At 42.8% G+C, this 13,566-nt stretch overlaps 1 protein-coding gene across 9 annotated transcripts in view; it reads right to left on the reverse strand.

The window, feature by feature from the left end:
* Positions 1-501: 501 nt before the first annotated feature.
* Positions 502-13,566, reverse strand: part of psd3l (pleckstrin and Sec7 domain containing 3, like) — a 162,594-nt gene continuing 149,529 nt past the window's right edge. For all 9 annotated transcript variants that reach the window (XM_014144526.2, XM_014144518.2, XM_014144552.2 and 6 more), the window contains 2 exons: positions 12,001-12,144; positions 502-3,931 (listed from right to left, as the gene is read on the reverse strand). In XM_014144526.2, the coding sequence (XP_014000001.2) occupies positions 3,737-3,931; positions 12,001-12,144 (339 nt within the window). In that variant the 3' untranslated portion in view covers positions 502-3,736. The remainder of the gene's footprint in view (positions 3,932-12,000; positions 12,145-13,566) is intronic.

The raw sequence follows: 13,566 nt of genomic DNA on the forward strand, positions 1-13,566 counted from the left end.
CTGTACAAACAGAATAACCAACCTGTCAATTGATAAATGCAATGTGTATTAAAGTAAAGCCCATTAATTGACTGCATTGCCTTGATGATTATTGCTCTATTAAAAAGAAAAAAAGGGGGAAGTTGTACAATGAATTCAACTGAAATATGTCTTCCGCATTTAACCCAACACCTCTGAATCAGAGAGGTGCGGAGGGCTGCCTAAATCCACATCATCGGCGCACGGGGAACAGTTGCCCGAACTACTTTGTTCAGGGGCAGAACGACAGATTTTTTACCTTGTCAGCTCGGGGATTGGATTCAGCAGCATTCGGTTACTGGCCCACGCTCTAACCGCTAGGCTACCTGCCACCCCAATTATTATATTGCACTAGTAAATAGGTTAGAAACTCTGCCACCTGAGTTAACCTTTGTCCATTGGGATGATTTTCTTTGAGAAGCAGATCTTTTCTACCAACAACACAGCACAAGACTGGGGAATAAATCACAAGAAAATGCAACATTCAATTAAGTACAGTATTTTATTAATTGAAACCACCTACAGTTGTATTACCACCGACATAGTGTTACCAATCCTGACCTAAGGGCGTAAGACACGCTCTGGGCCGAAGAAGAGATCACTTGAACAACCAAACAATGCAATCCTGGGCCTTTGAAAAAAAACACACACACAGGGCAACAGTTATATTTAACAACATTTACAGAGTTAAAGGATTGTACAGGATCACAGCTTTCAGAGATATTTGATGCGTACGTACGTGTAGAGAGAAAGAGCCTCGTCGGAGGCTTAGTTGCATTGTTTTCTACGGTATAGAACAATCAAGAGGCATGGGAATCTATAGGGCACACAGTCTGTCTTCTCAGACAGAGGTGCAGGATTGAGTCTATTCTAACACAAGTGATTCGCCAGTGTACAGAGGCTATGCCAGATATGGTTGAGAGAAGCATTAGAGGTAAGTGCTAAAAATAAGCCACCCCATTGAAGTGATATGGAGAAATGTTGTAAATGTTAAGGGAAAGGTAACAAGATGCCTGATAAGGCTCACTGCTAGTCTTAAACTGGAAAATAATGTCACATATTGACGCATTTACTGTGCAGTCTTCGCTACTCCTTCTCCAGACCATCTAATATCAAATCAGAAATTACATCAGGTGGGATTTGACATGTCAATTGAAACAGTGCTTTAGTTGAGTCGTTCCACATGAACACAATCCACTCCACTGGTAAGATAGTACTACACAGCTGTTTAAATGAGTTTTATAGATTCCATCTATAGACGTAGATTATGTATCATTCCACTCAGAAGCACAGATTACGCTAATTTGTCATTACAACAAAAGCCTGTATTTACTTAAAATCCTCTGAAATGGGCAAATGTAATAAGTGTACCAACTGATAAACAGCAACATGTTAAATCCTACATTTAACATGTCTGAACAAAGGATTACTGTATCTGCATAAGAAAATACTGGGATTACGTTTAAACTACGGAGGAATTTTAAACTATAGATGTCAAGGGGTCAGCCGTCGTCTTAAGATAAAATATCAAAAAGGTTAAAAGAATAAAAAACATTTAATATTATATCAAAATGAATTCAAGGGTAGACCTCTTCATATAGACATCTGTATATAAATAAAAATACTATCCTCACATTTATTTAACAGAATCAGCTGTTAAGGTCTCGTGATATTAACTTGAAACCTTTGATAAATGTACCACATGTATTGTCTATATTAAGTGCTTCAATGTGAAAAACACTCACTAACTTTCACAATAATCGTACAGGTAAAATAGTGCCACTAAGTGAGGAGAAAATTTCCAAGGAAAAGGTTTGCACACTAGCTAGCTAGCACAAACTACTGTAGAACGTTTTTCTAAAAACATGCATTACGGATATAGGTATATTTAGTTGGCTATTACCATCGAGCTCTACTAAGACATTCTATTGGGTGTCATCGTAGTGAATTTAAGAGAAAATAGGTAATAAAATAAAGTGTAAATAATAAAACATTTAAAGTAAACAATATATATTTTTTTAAACTGTAAAGACTCGGTACTAGCCTAATTTCTTCCAAAAACAAGTACATTTTCAAATTGGCTTTGCATCATTACAAATGTTTCTTCATAACATGTTAAAAAGCTAAATACCTTCCAAAATCTTCAATACATGAAAAAACGCAAACATTTTGGTAAGGACGAAACACATGTTGGTATGCAAAAGTCCATTGTGGAAGTGTAGACATACAATCCAATGTCTAACTAAATGCTTGTCGTTCAAAATGTCAGTAATATTTCTAATGAAAATGTGTAAATGATATTATAAATGTAATATCACCAGCATTGGAAAAAGGCAATAATTGCAAAGTACAGATCTATAAATCGTTCCCTAAAAGGAAACTTTGTCATTCAACAAATCTACCTAGGACAGCAAAACTACTGAACCACTTAAAACAAACTAAGACAACATTACGAGTTGAGCTGACGGAAACCTACTGAACTGTCGCGCTCAAGTACCTTCAAGAAAACAAAAATAGTTGAGTTCTGCCTGAAAAACCTGTGATGTCAAAGAAACATAGCAGTCTAACCTTTATAAAGCTCTCTATAATATCCAAAAAGAAGTCATTTATAAAGTGCACTATAAATACTAAATTTGATCTTTACAACAATAGTTTTCAACTTAGAATCTAAAATACATACGATTATAAAAGACAAGGGGCATTGGCCTTTACACTACTCAAAAAGCAGAAATATTTTTTGCCATAAAGGATAAAAAAAAAATAAAATGGCTCAGCTGCATAAACTCTGATCTTAAGTCCAACATCAGTGAAATACTGCAGTCTGAAAAGATACGGATGCAGCTGCGACTGACCCAATCTGGGGAATATGTTTAAACATCCCAAATCATTAATGTGCAAAATTAGGGATTGGAATTCTTTTGAACTGCGTTTTCTAACATGATAGTGCAGCCTTCCACACAACTAAGGATATTACTGTGTTTTATATCTGGGGTTGTTTTTCCTGTTGTAAATGAGAGGCAAGAGATTGAAGATCCTAACCACATTTTTTAAATCCACAATTAACCCCTTTCCAGGATTTACTCCTTGGTGCGTCTTCTGTATGAAAAATAAACATTCCCAGGAGAAATGAACCTTAAAAAGGTCTATGAGGAAAAGCAGGGAGGAAATTGGATGTCGAAATCACCTGCCTATTCTCAATGGAAGCCATTTGTGTAAAATACTCTCAACTTAACTGGTTCAATGTGTTCAATGTTTACTTAAACTACATATCAAAATTAAAACTTCTGAGTAAGACCACTCTACATCTAGCTACTATTTATACATCTAAGAGCTAGCGTTGGTCATTTCACTAAATTGGAGACAAGAAAAATCCTCTCTCTTGACTGAAAGGCAAATAAATTGTTTTTATGAGAGGAAGGAACAATACAGCGATATTGAATAAAGCAATAAAGAGTCAAATGCGTCACAACAAAAAAATATTACGTTCAATACAAGAATGACATCAACATCAAAATAAAAGGACCACAAACATATAATGCAATGTTTCCATACAAAAATGCTACGCCAGTCAATTTAAGGACGAGTATTCATCATTTACATTTTACACAACTGTTTTTGTTACAACAGTGGCCAGATAAATAAATTACATAAAATATATTCACACACTTTTGTTGCGTATTCATGGCTCTTTCACAGGCTCGCGAGGGGGGGTAGCTTCCTATGTGACCTTGGGCGGCGTCTCGGGTCTCCTCTCCGAGGTGTTGCGTTTGACTTTAGCCGCGGCCGGCTGGCCCTCCTGGTTGAGAGAGGGGCTGGACTGGGACTTCTTGAGGCCCGCGTCGCCATCTTTGCCAATGAGCAGCTCCTTCACACCCTCCCTCAGGAGCTTGACGTACATCTCATAGCGGTTCTCCTACAGCGGAGAGACGACAGAGTGTAGGGCGTTACGGTGTACAATACAAACACATGTAACACATACACTAGCGAACAAGAAATGACGGAAACAAACTACAGCAACTACTTTGGTTTATCACCGGAAATTCTAATAAAGAAATAAGTAAACACAGCGATGAATGATATCGCCACCTCTGGCCTGATCACGTATCCATTGAATGAGCCCCTCTTATGCCTCTCTACAAGTCTGCCAAATATCATGACAACCAAGCAAGTTAAATAATCATGTGCTGATTATAGCACTAACAATGTCAAATGACATTTTATTGGTCACATACACATGGTTAGCAGATGTTAATGCAAGTGTAGCGAAATGCTTGTGCTTCTAGTTCCGACAATGCAGTAATATCCAACAAGTAATCTAACAATTTCACAACTACCTTATACACACACAAGTGTAAAGGAATGAATAAGAATATGTACATAAAAATATATAATGGACGAGCGATGGCCGAACGGCATAGGCAAGATGCAGTAGATGGAATAGAGTACAGTATATACATATGAGATGAGTAATGTAGGTTATGTAAACATTATATAAAGTGGCATTGTTTAGTGACTAGTGATAGATTTATTACATTTAATTTTTAATTATAAAAGTGGCTAGAGATTTGAGTCAGTATGTTGGCAGCAGCCTCTCTGTGCTAGTGATGGCTGTTTAACAGTCTGATGGCCTTGAGATATAAGCTGTTTTTCAGTCTCTCGGTCCCAGCTGATGCACCTGTACTGACCTAGCCTTCTGGATGATAGTGGGGTGAACAGGCAGTGGCTCGGGTAGTTGTTGTCCTTGATGATCTTTTTGGCTTTCTTGTGACATCGGGTGGTGTAGGTGTCCTGGAGGGCAGGTAGTTTTCCCCCGGTGATGCGCTGTGCAGACCGCACTACCCTCTGGATAACCTTAAAGTTGTGGGCGGAGCAGTTGCTGTACCAGGCGGTGATACAGCCTGACAGGATGCTCTCGATTGTGCATCTGTAAAAGTTTGAGGGTTTTTGGTGACAAGCCGAATTTCTTCAGCCTCCTGAGGTTGAAGAGGCGCTGTTGCACCTTCTTCACCACGCTGTCTGTGTGGGTGGACCATTTCAGTTTGTCCGTGACGTGTACGCCGAGGAACTTAAAATAAAAACTTTCCACCTTCTCCACTACTGTCCCGTCGATGTGGATAGGGGGTGCTCCCTCTGCTGTTTCCTGAAGTCCACGATCATCTCCTTTGTTTTGTTGACGTTGAGTGTGAGGTTGTTTTCCTGACACCACACTCCGAGGGCCCTCACCTCCTCCCTGTAGGCTGTCTCGTCGTTGTTGGTAATCAAGCCTACCACTAATGTCGTCTGCAAACTTGATGATTGAGTTGGAGGCGTGCATGGCCACGCAGTCATGGGTGAACAGGGAGTACAGGAGAGGGCTGAGAACGCACCCTTGTGGGGCCCCAGTGTTGAGGATCAGCGGGGTGGAGATGTTTCCTACCCTCACTACCTGGGGGCGGCCCGTCAGGAAGTCCAGGACCCAGTTGCACAGGGCGGGGTCGAGACCCAGGGTCTCAAGCTTAATGACGAGTTTGGAGGGTACTATGGTGTTAAATGTCAGCATCTATGTTAAGGTAACGACCTTATTCAAGCTCATTGTTTCACGGCAACCATTTTGCAGTGCTTGGACACAGGATTAAGAGGTGAACTCACAGGTCAATAAGGCAATTCATTACAACAAATGGTGTGTACTGTAAACAACGAGAAAGGGCCCCCAGTCAAGGTTGTGTCCCAGTGCTGTAAGCCTCCACATTTCAGGATGCGTTCCTTGTTTAACCGGAGAAATAGATATATCTGCAAATCGAGTGACTGCAGCGTTTTTCCATCATTTCTTTAAGGTTCTATGTGACACATAATTCCAGGGAGACAGACTAACACTCACATAGCAACAACCCCAGAGACATGTTCTTCTGTAGTATGAAACAGTTCAAAGTATTTCTGAAATGTTAAGTGCCTTACAGTGGAGAGGGGCCAGGGGAGAACGTTTCTGTTGTCTCTCTCTGATTAAAGATCATTCTATTAATTCAGGGAAGGATTCATTGGAGATCGACAACAGAATTAATGAGTTGGTCATGAATGTTTAATTGTTCTCCATCATAACTCCCTGTGGTAGAATAACTCTGCTAAAGATGAGTAATAATGAACTAAACTGGAATAGCAGAAGGATTGTTAAGACGTGTGGCAGAGAGGTGGTTCTCAGATCTTCCTGGCCCAGCACTAAATCATCTTAACCCTGCTGATTACTAATTCAATACCGTCGCTGACCGTCACCCCCACCTGCATGCCAAGCTTGTACTAATGGAATACCAATATATAAAAGATATACATTAGAAATGTAAAGTACATATAACTAGATCTAAAATGAGCTCCTTGGCTTTGCATCCAGATTATTCCTTGACCAATTAGCGCGTTAGTTTCCCTGTGGTTGGGGAGGGGTCTGCCCTGACATAGTGCGGATGGGGAGTGAAGGAGCAGTTAGGAGGTTAATGTAGCCGGTGTGTCGACCAGAGTTCTCCTGCCACAACAGTCTTTAATCCTTCAACTGGAGAACAAGGCGAAGGGGCCGTTGATCTTATCACCCAGGGCCCATAGGTAATTTTTAAAAATAATAAACATCTCAAATGATCTGTTCATACCTTCATACTCCGACAGGACATAAAATAGAAAATGTGAGTAATGCCATCTCATGTAGACTTTTTGGATACTGTAGGTGGAAAAATACTATTCATTCGGCACAGAGGTATAGCTAACTCATTGATTACGGTAGTGTTTCACAGAGGTATAGCTAACTCATTGATTACGGTAGTGTTTCACAGAGGTATAGCTAACTCATTGATTACGGTAATGTTTCAGAGGTATAGCTAACTCATTGACTACGGTAGTGTTTCAGAGGTATAGCATGCTCATTGATTACGGTAGTGTTTCAGAGGTATAGCATGCTCATTGATTACGGTAGTGTTTCAGAGGTATAGCTAACTCATTGACTACGGTAGTGTTTCAGAGGTATAGCATGCTCATTGATTACGGTAGTGTTTCACAGAGGTATAGCTAACTCATTGATTACGGTAATGTTTCAGAGGTATAGCTAACTCATTGACTACGGTAGTGTTTCAGAGGTATAGCATGCTCATTGATTACGGTAGTGTTTCAGAGGTATAGCATGCTCATTGATTACGGTAGTGTTTCAGAGGTATAGCTAACTCATTGACTACGGTAGTGTTTCAGAGGTATAGGATGCTCATTGATTACGGTAGTGTTTCAGAGGTATAGCTAACTCACTGACTACGGTAGTGTTTCAGAGGTATAGCATGCTCATTGATTACGGTAGTGTTTCAGAGGTATAGCTAACTCATTGACTACGGTAGTGTTTCAGAGGTATAGCATGCTCATTGATTACGGTAGTGTTTCAGAGGTATAGCTAACTCATTGACTACGGTAGTGTTTCAGAGGTATAGCTAACTCATTGATTACAGTAGTGTTTCACAGAGGTACAGCTAGCTCAAAAGGCAGTGCTTGTATTTATTATGGAGGCAGCAGCTAGTCTTCCTGGGGTCCAGCAAAACTAAGGCAGTAATACATTAAAAAAAAACAACAAGAAACATTCATAACAGATTTCCCAACATATTAAGTGTGCCCCCTCAGACTTGAAACTCTCAACCTGCTCCAAAGCAGCCCCGTCGATGAGAATGGGGGCGTGCTCAGTCGTCCTCCTCCTGCAGTCCACAACCATCTCCTTTGTCATGATCACGTTGAGGGAGAGGCTGTTCTCCTTCCACACGGCCAGGTCTCTGACCACCTCCTTGTAGGCTGTCTCATCCTTGTAATTGATCAGGCCTACCACTTTTGTGTCATCAGCAAACTTGGTGTTGGAGTCGTGCCTGGCCTTGCAGTCATGAGTGAACAGGGAGTACAGGAGGGGACTGAGCACACACCCCTGAGGGGCCACCGTGTTGAGGATCAGTGTGGCGGATGGGTTGTTACCTACCCTTACCACCTGGGGGCGGCCCGTCAGGAAGTCCAGGATCCAGTTGCAGAGGGAGGTGTTTAGTCCCAGGGTCCTTAACTTAGTGATGAGCTTTGAGGGGGGCTACGGTGTTGAACGCTGAGCTGTAGTCAATGAATAGCATTCTCACATAGCTGTTCCTTTTGTCCAGGAGTGAAAGGGCAGTGTGGAGTGCAATAGAGATTGCATCATCTGTGGATCTGTTAGTGCGGTATGCAAATTGGAGTGGGTCTAGGGTTTCTGGGATAATGGTTTTGATGTGAGCCATGACCAGCTTTTCAAAGCATTTCATGGCTACAGACGTGAGTGCTATGGGTCGGTAGTACTTTAGGCAGGTTACCTTAGTGTTCTTGAGCACAGGAACTATAGTGGTCTGCTTGAAACATTTTGGTATTACAGACTCAGACAGGGAGAGGTTGAAAACGCCCTGGTAATCCGTCTGGCCCAGCGGCCTTGTGAATGTTGACCTGTTTAAAAGTCTTACATCGGCTGCGGAGAGCGTGATCACACAGTCGTCCGGAACAGCTGATGTTCTCATGCATGTTTCAGTGTTACTTGCCTCGAAGCGATCATAGAAGTTATTTAGCTCGTCTGGTAGGCTCATGTCACTGTGCAGCTCTCGGCTGTACTTCCCTGTAATAGTTTGCAAGCCCTGCCACATCCGACGAGCGTCGGAGGCCGGTGTAGTACGATTCGATCTTAGTCCTGTATTGACGCTTTGCCTGTTTGATGGTTAGTCAGAGGACATAGCAGGATTTTGTATAAGCTTCCGGGTTAGAGTACCGCTCCTTGAAAGCGGCAGCTCTACCCTTAGCTCAGTGCGAATGTTGCCTGTAATCCATGGCTTATGTTTGAGGTATGCATCCTCGATGCACTTATTGATAAACCCAGTGACTGACGTGTACTCCTTAATGCCATTGGAAGAATCCCAGAACATATTCCAGTCTGTACTAGCAAAACAGTCCTTTAGTTTAGCATCTGCTTCATCTGACCACTTAAAAAAAAAAAATTAACAGTCGCTGGTGTTATTGGTTCTTCCTGCTTTCATTTTTGCTTGTAAGCAGGAATCAGGAGCATAGAGTTATGGTCAGATTTGCCAAAGGAGGGAGAGGGAGAGCTTTGTATGCTTCTCTGTGTGTGGAGTAAAGGTGGTCTAGAATTTTTTCCCCTTCTGGCTGCACAGTGAACATGCTGATAAAAATTTGGTAAAACTGATTTAAATTTCCCTGCACTTAAGTCCGGTGAAAAGTCGGTGAAACATAAGATACAGTTTTTAATATCCCGTTGGTAGGATATGTGCTTTCAGTTTGTCCCATTTATTTTCCAGCGATAGAATGTTAGCTAGCAGGACGGAAGGCAAAGGCAGATTAGCCACTCGTCGCCTGATCCTCGTAAGCCACCCTAATCTTTTTCCGCAAAAGATCTGTTTCCTTCTCCAGTGAATGACGGGGATGAGGGCCTGGTCGGGTGTCTGGTATCACCCTCTTGTCCGACTCCTTGAAGAAAAACGGTCTAATCTGAGCTGAGTAACTGCAATTCTGATGTCCAGAAGCTCTTTTCGGTCATAAGAGACCGTAGCAGCAACATTGTGTACAAAACAAGTTAAGAATAACGCGAAAAAAAGAAGAAAAAAAATAGTATGGTTGGTAAGAGCCGATAAGATGTCAGCCATCCCCGCCGGCGCCAACTTCATACAGTCATGGCTCTATGTAGTACTGTTCGGCTTCCATAGTCAACTTGGGGACTGCGAAGAAACCTCTGGTGGCAACGTCTGGGGTATGAATGAGCGTCTGAACTGTGTGCCAGTAGTTCAGACAGACAGCTCAGTGAATTCAACATGTCAATACCTCTCACAAACAAGTAGTGATGAAGTCAATCTCTCCTCCACTTTGAGCCAGGAGAGATTGACATGCATACTATTAATATTAGCTCTCTGTGTACATCCAAGGGCCAGCCGTGCTGTCCTGAGCCAATTGCAAAGTCCCTCTTTGTGGCACCTGACCACACGGCTGAACAGTAAACCAGGTGCAACAAAACTAGGAGCTGCCTTGTTGATAGTGCTGTTAAGAACGCAGAGCAGTGCTTTATTATGGACAGACTTCTCCCCAGCCCAGCTACTGTTGAATCAATATGTTATGAACAGGACAGTTTACAATCCAGGATACTCCAAGCTGTTTAGTCTCCTAAACTTGCTAAATTTCCTCATTATTCATTACAAGATTTAGCTGAGGGTTAAGGTTTAGTGAATGATTTGTGTAAGCGCTGTGCTTGATGAATGTCATTCACAGAGGTATGTCCGTAACTGTCTATGCCCTCTCTCTAGCTTTTGTTTTGGCGATTGTGGGCTGGACACAGTAAGAAGACTGCAATCAACCATTAACAGATTTAAGAAAAAGTTCTGAGGGTTAGGGAGCAGCATCTGAGGGGCCTTACCTGTATGTCTGAACCCTACTCCAAGAGATCTGACCACATTGATCCCTGTGTAAACAGGGTCTACGTCCTAAATGGCACCCTATTCCCTTTATAGTGCACTACTTTTGACCAGGGCCCAAAGGGTAGTGCACTATATAGAGGATGCTATTTGGCGCAACGGGCGGTGGCGTTGGCGCAACGGGCGGGGGCGTTGGCGCAACGGGCTTGGCGCAACGGGCGGGGGCGTTGGCGCAACGGGCGGGGGCGTTGGCGCAACGGGCGGGGGCGTTGGCGCAACGGGCGGGGGCGTTGGAGCAACGGGTGGGGGCGTTGGAGCAACGGGCGGGGGCGTTGGAGCAACGGGCGGGGGCGTTGGCGCAACGGGCGGGGCGTTGGAGCAACGGGTGGGGGCGTTGGAGCAACGGGCGGGGGTGTAGGTAGGACAGTGGTAAAGCTCCGCTGGCAGAGTAGTAAAGCCAGGAGGATATCATTATTCCTAAGATGTTTGCACACAAAGGGAGCGCACAATTTAATTACCATTCATGTACTTAGGCAAATTAGGACCAACTGATTATCTGGTACTTCAAGAAAGCGCGGTTTCTCTGTGATGAAAACAAAAAACTAAACAATTTGCTGGTTGAAGGTTATTGATGAGGTCGTGTCTTCTCCTGGCAGTTTGATTGGAAAACAGTGCTCCAGTCACAGCTAATACAGGGCTTTGATGGGGTTCATTAGAAACCTATGACATGGAAATTGAGGAAGGCCAGAGGAAAGCTGTGATGGAATAATTGCTGACACTGATGAGAAGCATGTCGAAATTCTCTAACATGTAGATTGTTCTTCAACTAATGCTTTTTCAAAAGAAAAAAATATTTTAAAAGATTCTCTATCCATAATTAAATGTGTAAGACTCATGTAAATAAATAGATTTGTGTTCAAGGGATGAAATTGAAATTACATTTTAATGGACGTTTGTCTGAGCTCTATACTGTAACGCCATGACAATAGAGGTCAGAGAGTTACTTTTACATATGCTCTCGTTAAGCTTGCCAGTACAGCCACCCCCTAAACAGTGATAGATGCATACTGTACGTCGACCATACCCGCTCTACTTTAAATCCAGGAAACAAAAGCCCAGAATGACCTTTCAAGCAGCTACTTGGCAGTTTGTGACCTTGTGTGTTTTCAAAAAACTAACGCAAATCAATAAAGTCAACAAGACTTCTCAAATGTTTCTATCCCATCTTTGGTGATATCCTTGGAATCTTGACCTAAGGACACACCCGTGTTCAGAATACAGAGCAGGGCTGAGAGACGTACTCCTGAGCCTGAAGGATAAGAAAAGCAAAGCTCCATTAACGTTGTCAGAAACTTCCCCAGCGGTCTGCCTGGAGGCATGTCAGAAACTGTGGGTGTGAAGTCTCTGTGTCCGCACGGATCAGTGTTCGGAAGGGCTAGATGCAGAACGAAACGAGTGCTGCGGCATAAAAGACCATGTGAACCAGAGCGTTGGACTCTGACTGGCAGTAACCTGCTGCCTCGCCCAACCAACCCCTGCCAGAGCACATCTGTGGTGAATGGTGATGTCTTACCTCAAACTCCAGGTAGTGCTCTTTGAGTCGGTACTCGTCGATCTCCTTGGCTTTGACCTTCTTGTCAGGAGGGTAGGATCTGTGCTCGGCCAACTCTGTGGAGACATGCTTCAGCTTCGCCTCGTGAGACTTCAGCTGTTCCTCCTGTAGATAGCCAGATAACACTTTATAGACGTAATACCAGGTTCTTAAAACACCAGACTGTCATCTCAAAAAACTTATTTTGGGCCAACAATGTATTTAAATGGTAGGCTGGTCTAGAACAGTGGTCACCAACCTTTCCTGCGTCAATATCACTTTCTAAATCAAAATGCAAGCCGAGATCTACTGCTCAGATTAAGAATAACAAAATAAAGTAAGCCAATGCAACATGAACCAATTAAACACAGTTCTGTAGCAAAGAGGTTTGTGCAGTAAGTTATAGGCCCAATACAATATCACTGCATATTGGACTGATGGCCTGCATCTGATGGTCAGTCTGCGGGGAGGGAGCAGCGGTGAGGCTTCCTCTAACCCGACTCACCGTCCCTAGTTCCCTGCATTAAGAAAAGGGGCCAGTCTTTAAAGCTGGAGGCGAAACTCAAGTCGAACGGCATTTTTTCTGCCTCATGCACCAATTCATGTTGTGAATTGGAAAAGGAAAATATTCCACGATATTAAAAAATACTTTTCTATACCCATTCATTGCAGCTGCACTGCTGTTTGTAGCATGAGCGGCAGTAGGGAGAATGTTCAACCCCTTTTCATAAGCAATAAAAAGTGTTGACAGCTGAAAAACTTAAACATGAACTTACACAAAATCAGCAGCTCTTTGCTGTATTCATTGAGTCTCTCTCTAGTTATGTTTTAAACGTTTTCACAGTATCAACTTTGCTGTGCATTCGAGGCTTCTTTTTACAGTCTATGGCTCGAAGAAACTGTGCAACACGGCGATCTGAGCTATCCGATTTGCCAGCTGTAAGACAGGTGCACTTGATTTTCTCTCTAGGCCTGCCGGGTAGGCAAAGCTCTCCCTTCAGACACATTAAATGGTTCAAAATGGGAACGCTTTCCCTTCCCGGCGCTATCGCTGCTGAATCAAGTGCACCTACCGCCAACAGCTCAAAACAAATTTAAAAAAAATAGGCACGCAAGGCTTTATGGTTGTTTTTTTTACAGAAATGTTTGGTGATCGACTAGGAATGCCTTGGAGATCGACCAGATGGTGACAACGGTCTAGAACAGGGGTGGGAAATTCCAGTCTCGAGGGCCTGATTGGTGTCAAAGTTTTGCCTCAGCTAACACACCTGACTCCAGTAATCACCTAATCATGATCTTCAGTTTAGAATGACATTTGATTAAATCAGCTGTGTTTACTAGGGATGGAGGAAAAAATAGGACACCAATCATGCCCTGGAGGACTGGAGTTGCTCACCCCTGGTCTAGAAGGACATTTGCGCTAGTCAGGCATTTATGTCAATGGCAGAAGTGAACATTTGACTAAAGTGAAAGTTAGGATTCCCCCACGGAGAGCCCAAATGTTTACCTACAGTACCATTCGGAAGTTTGGACACACATACTCATTAA

The sequence above is a fragment of the Salmo salar genome, chromosome ssa01 (assembly GCF_905237065.1).
Source record: "Salmo salar chromosome ssa01, Ssal_v3.1, whole genome shotgun sequence".
Taxonomy (NCBI): Eukaryota; Metazoa; Chordata; class Actinopteri; order Salmoniformes; family Salmonidae; genus Salmo; species Salmo salar.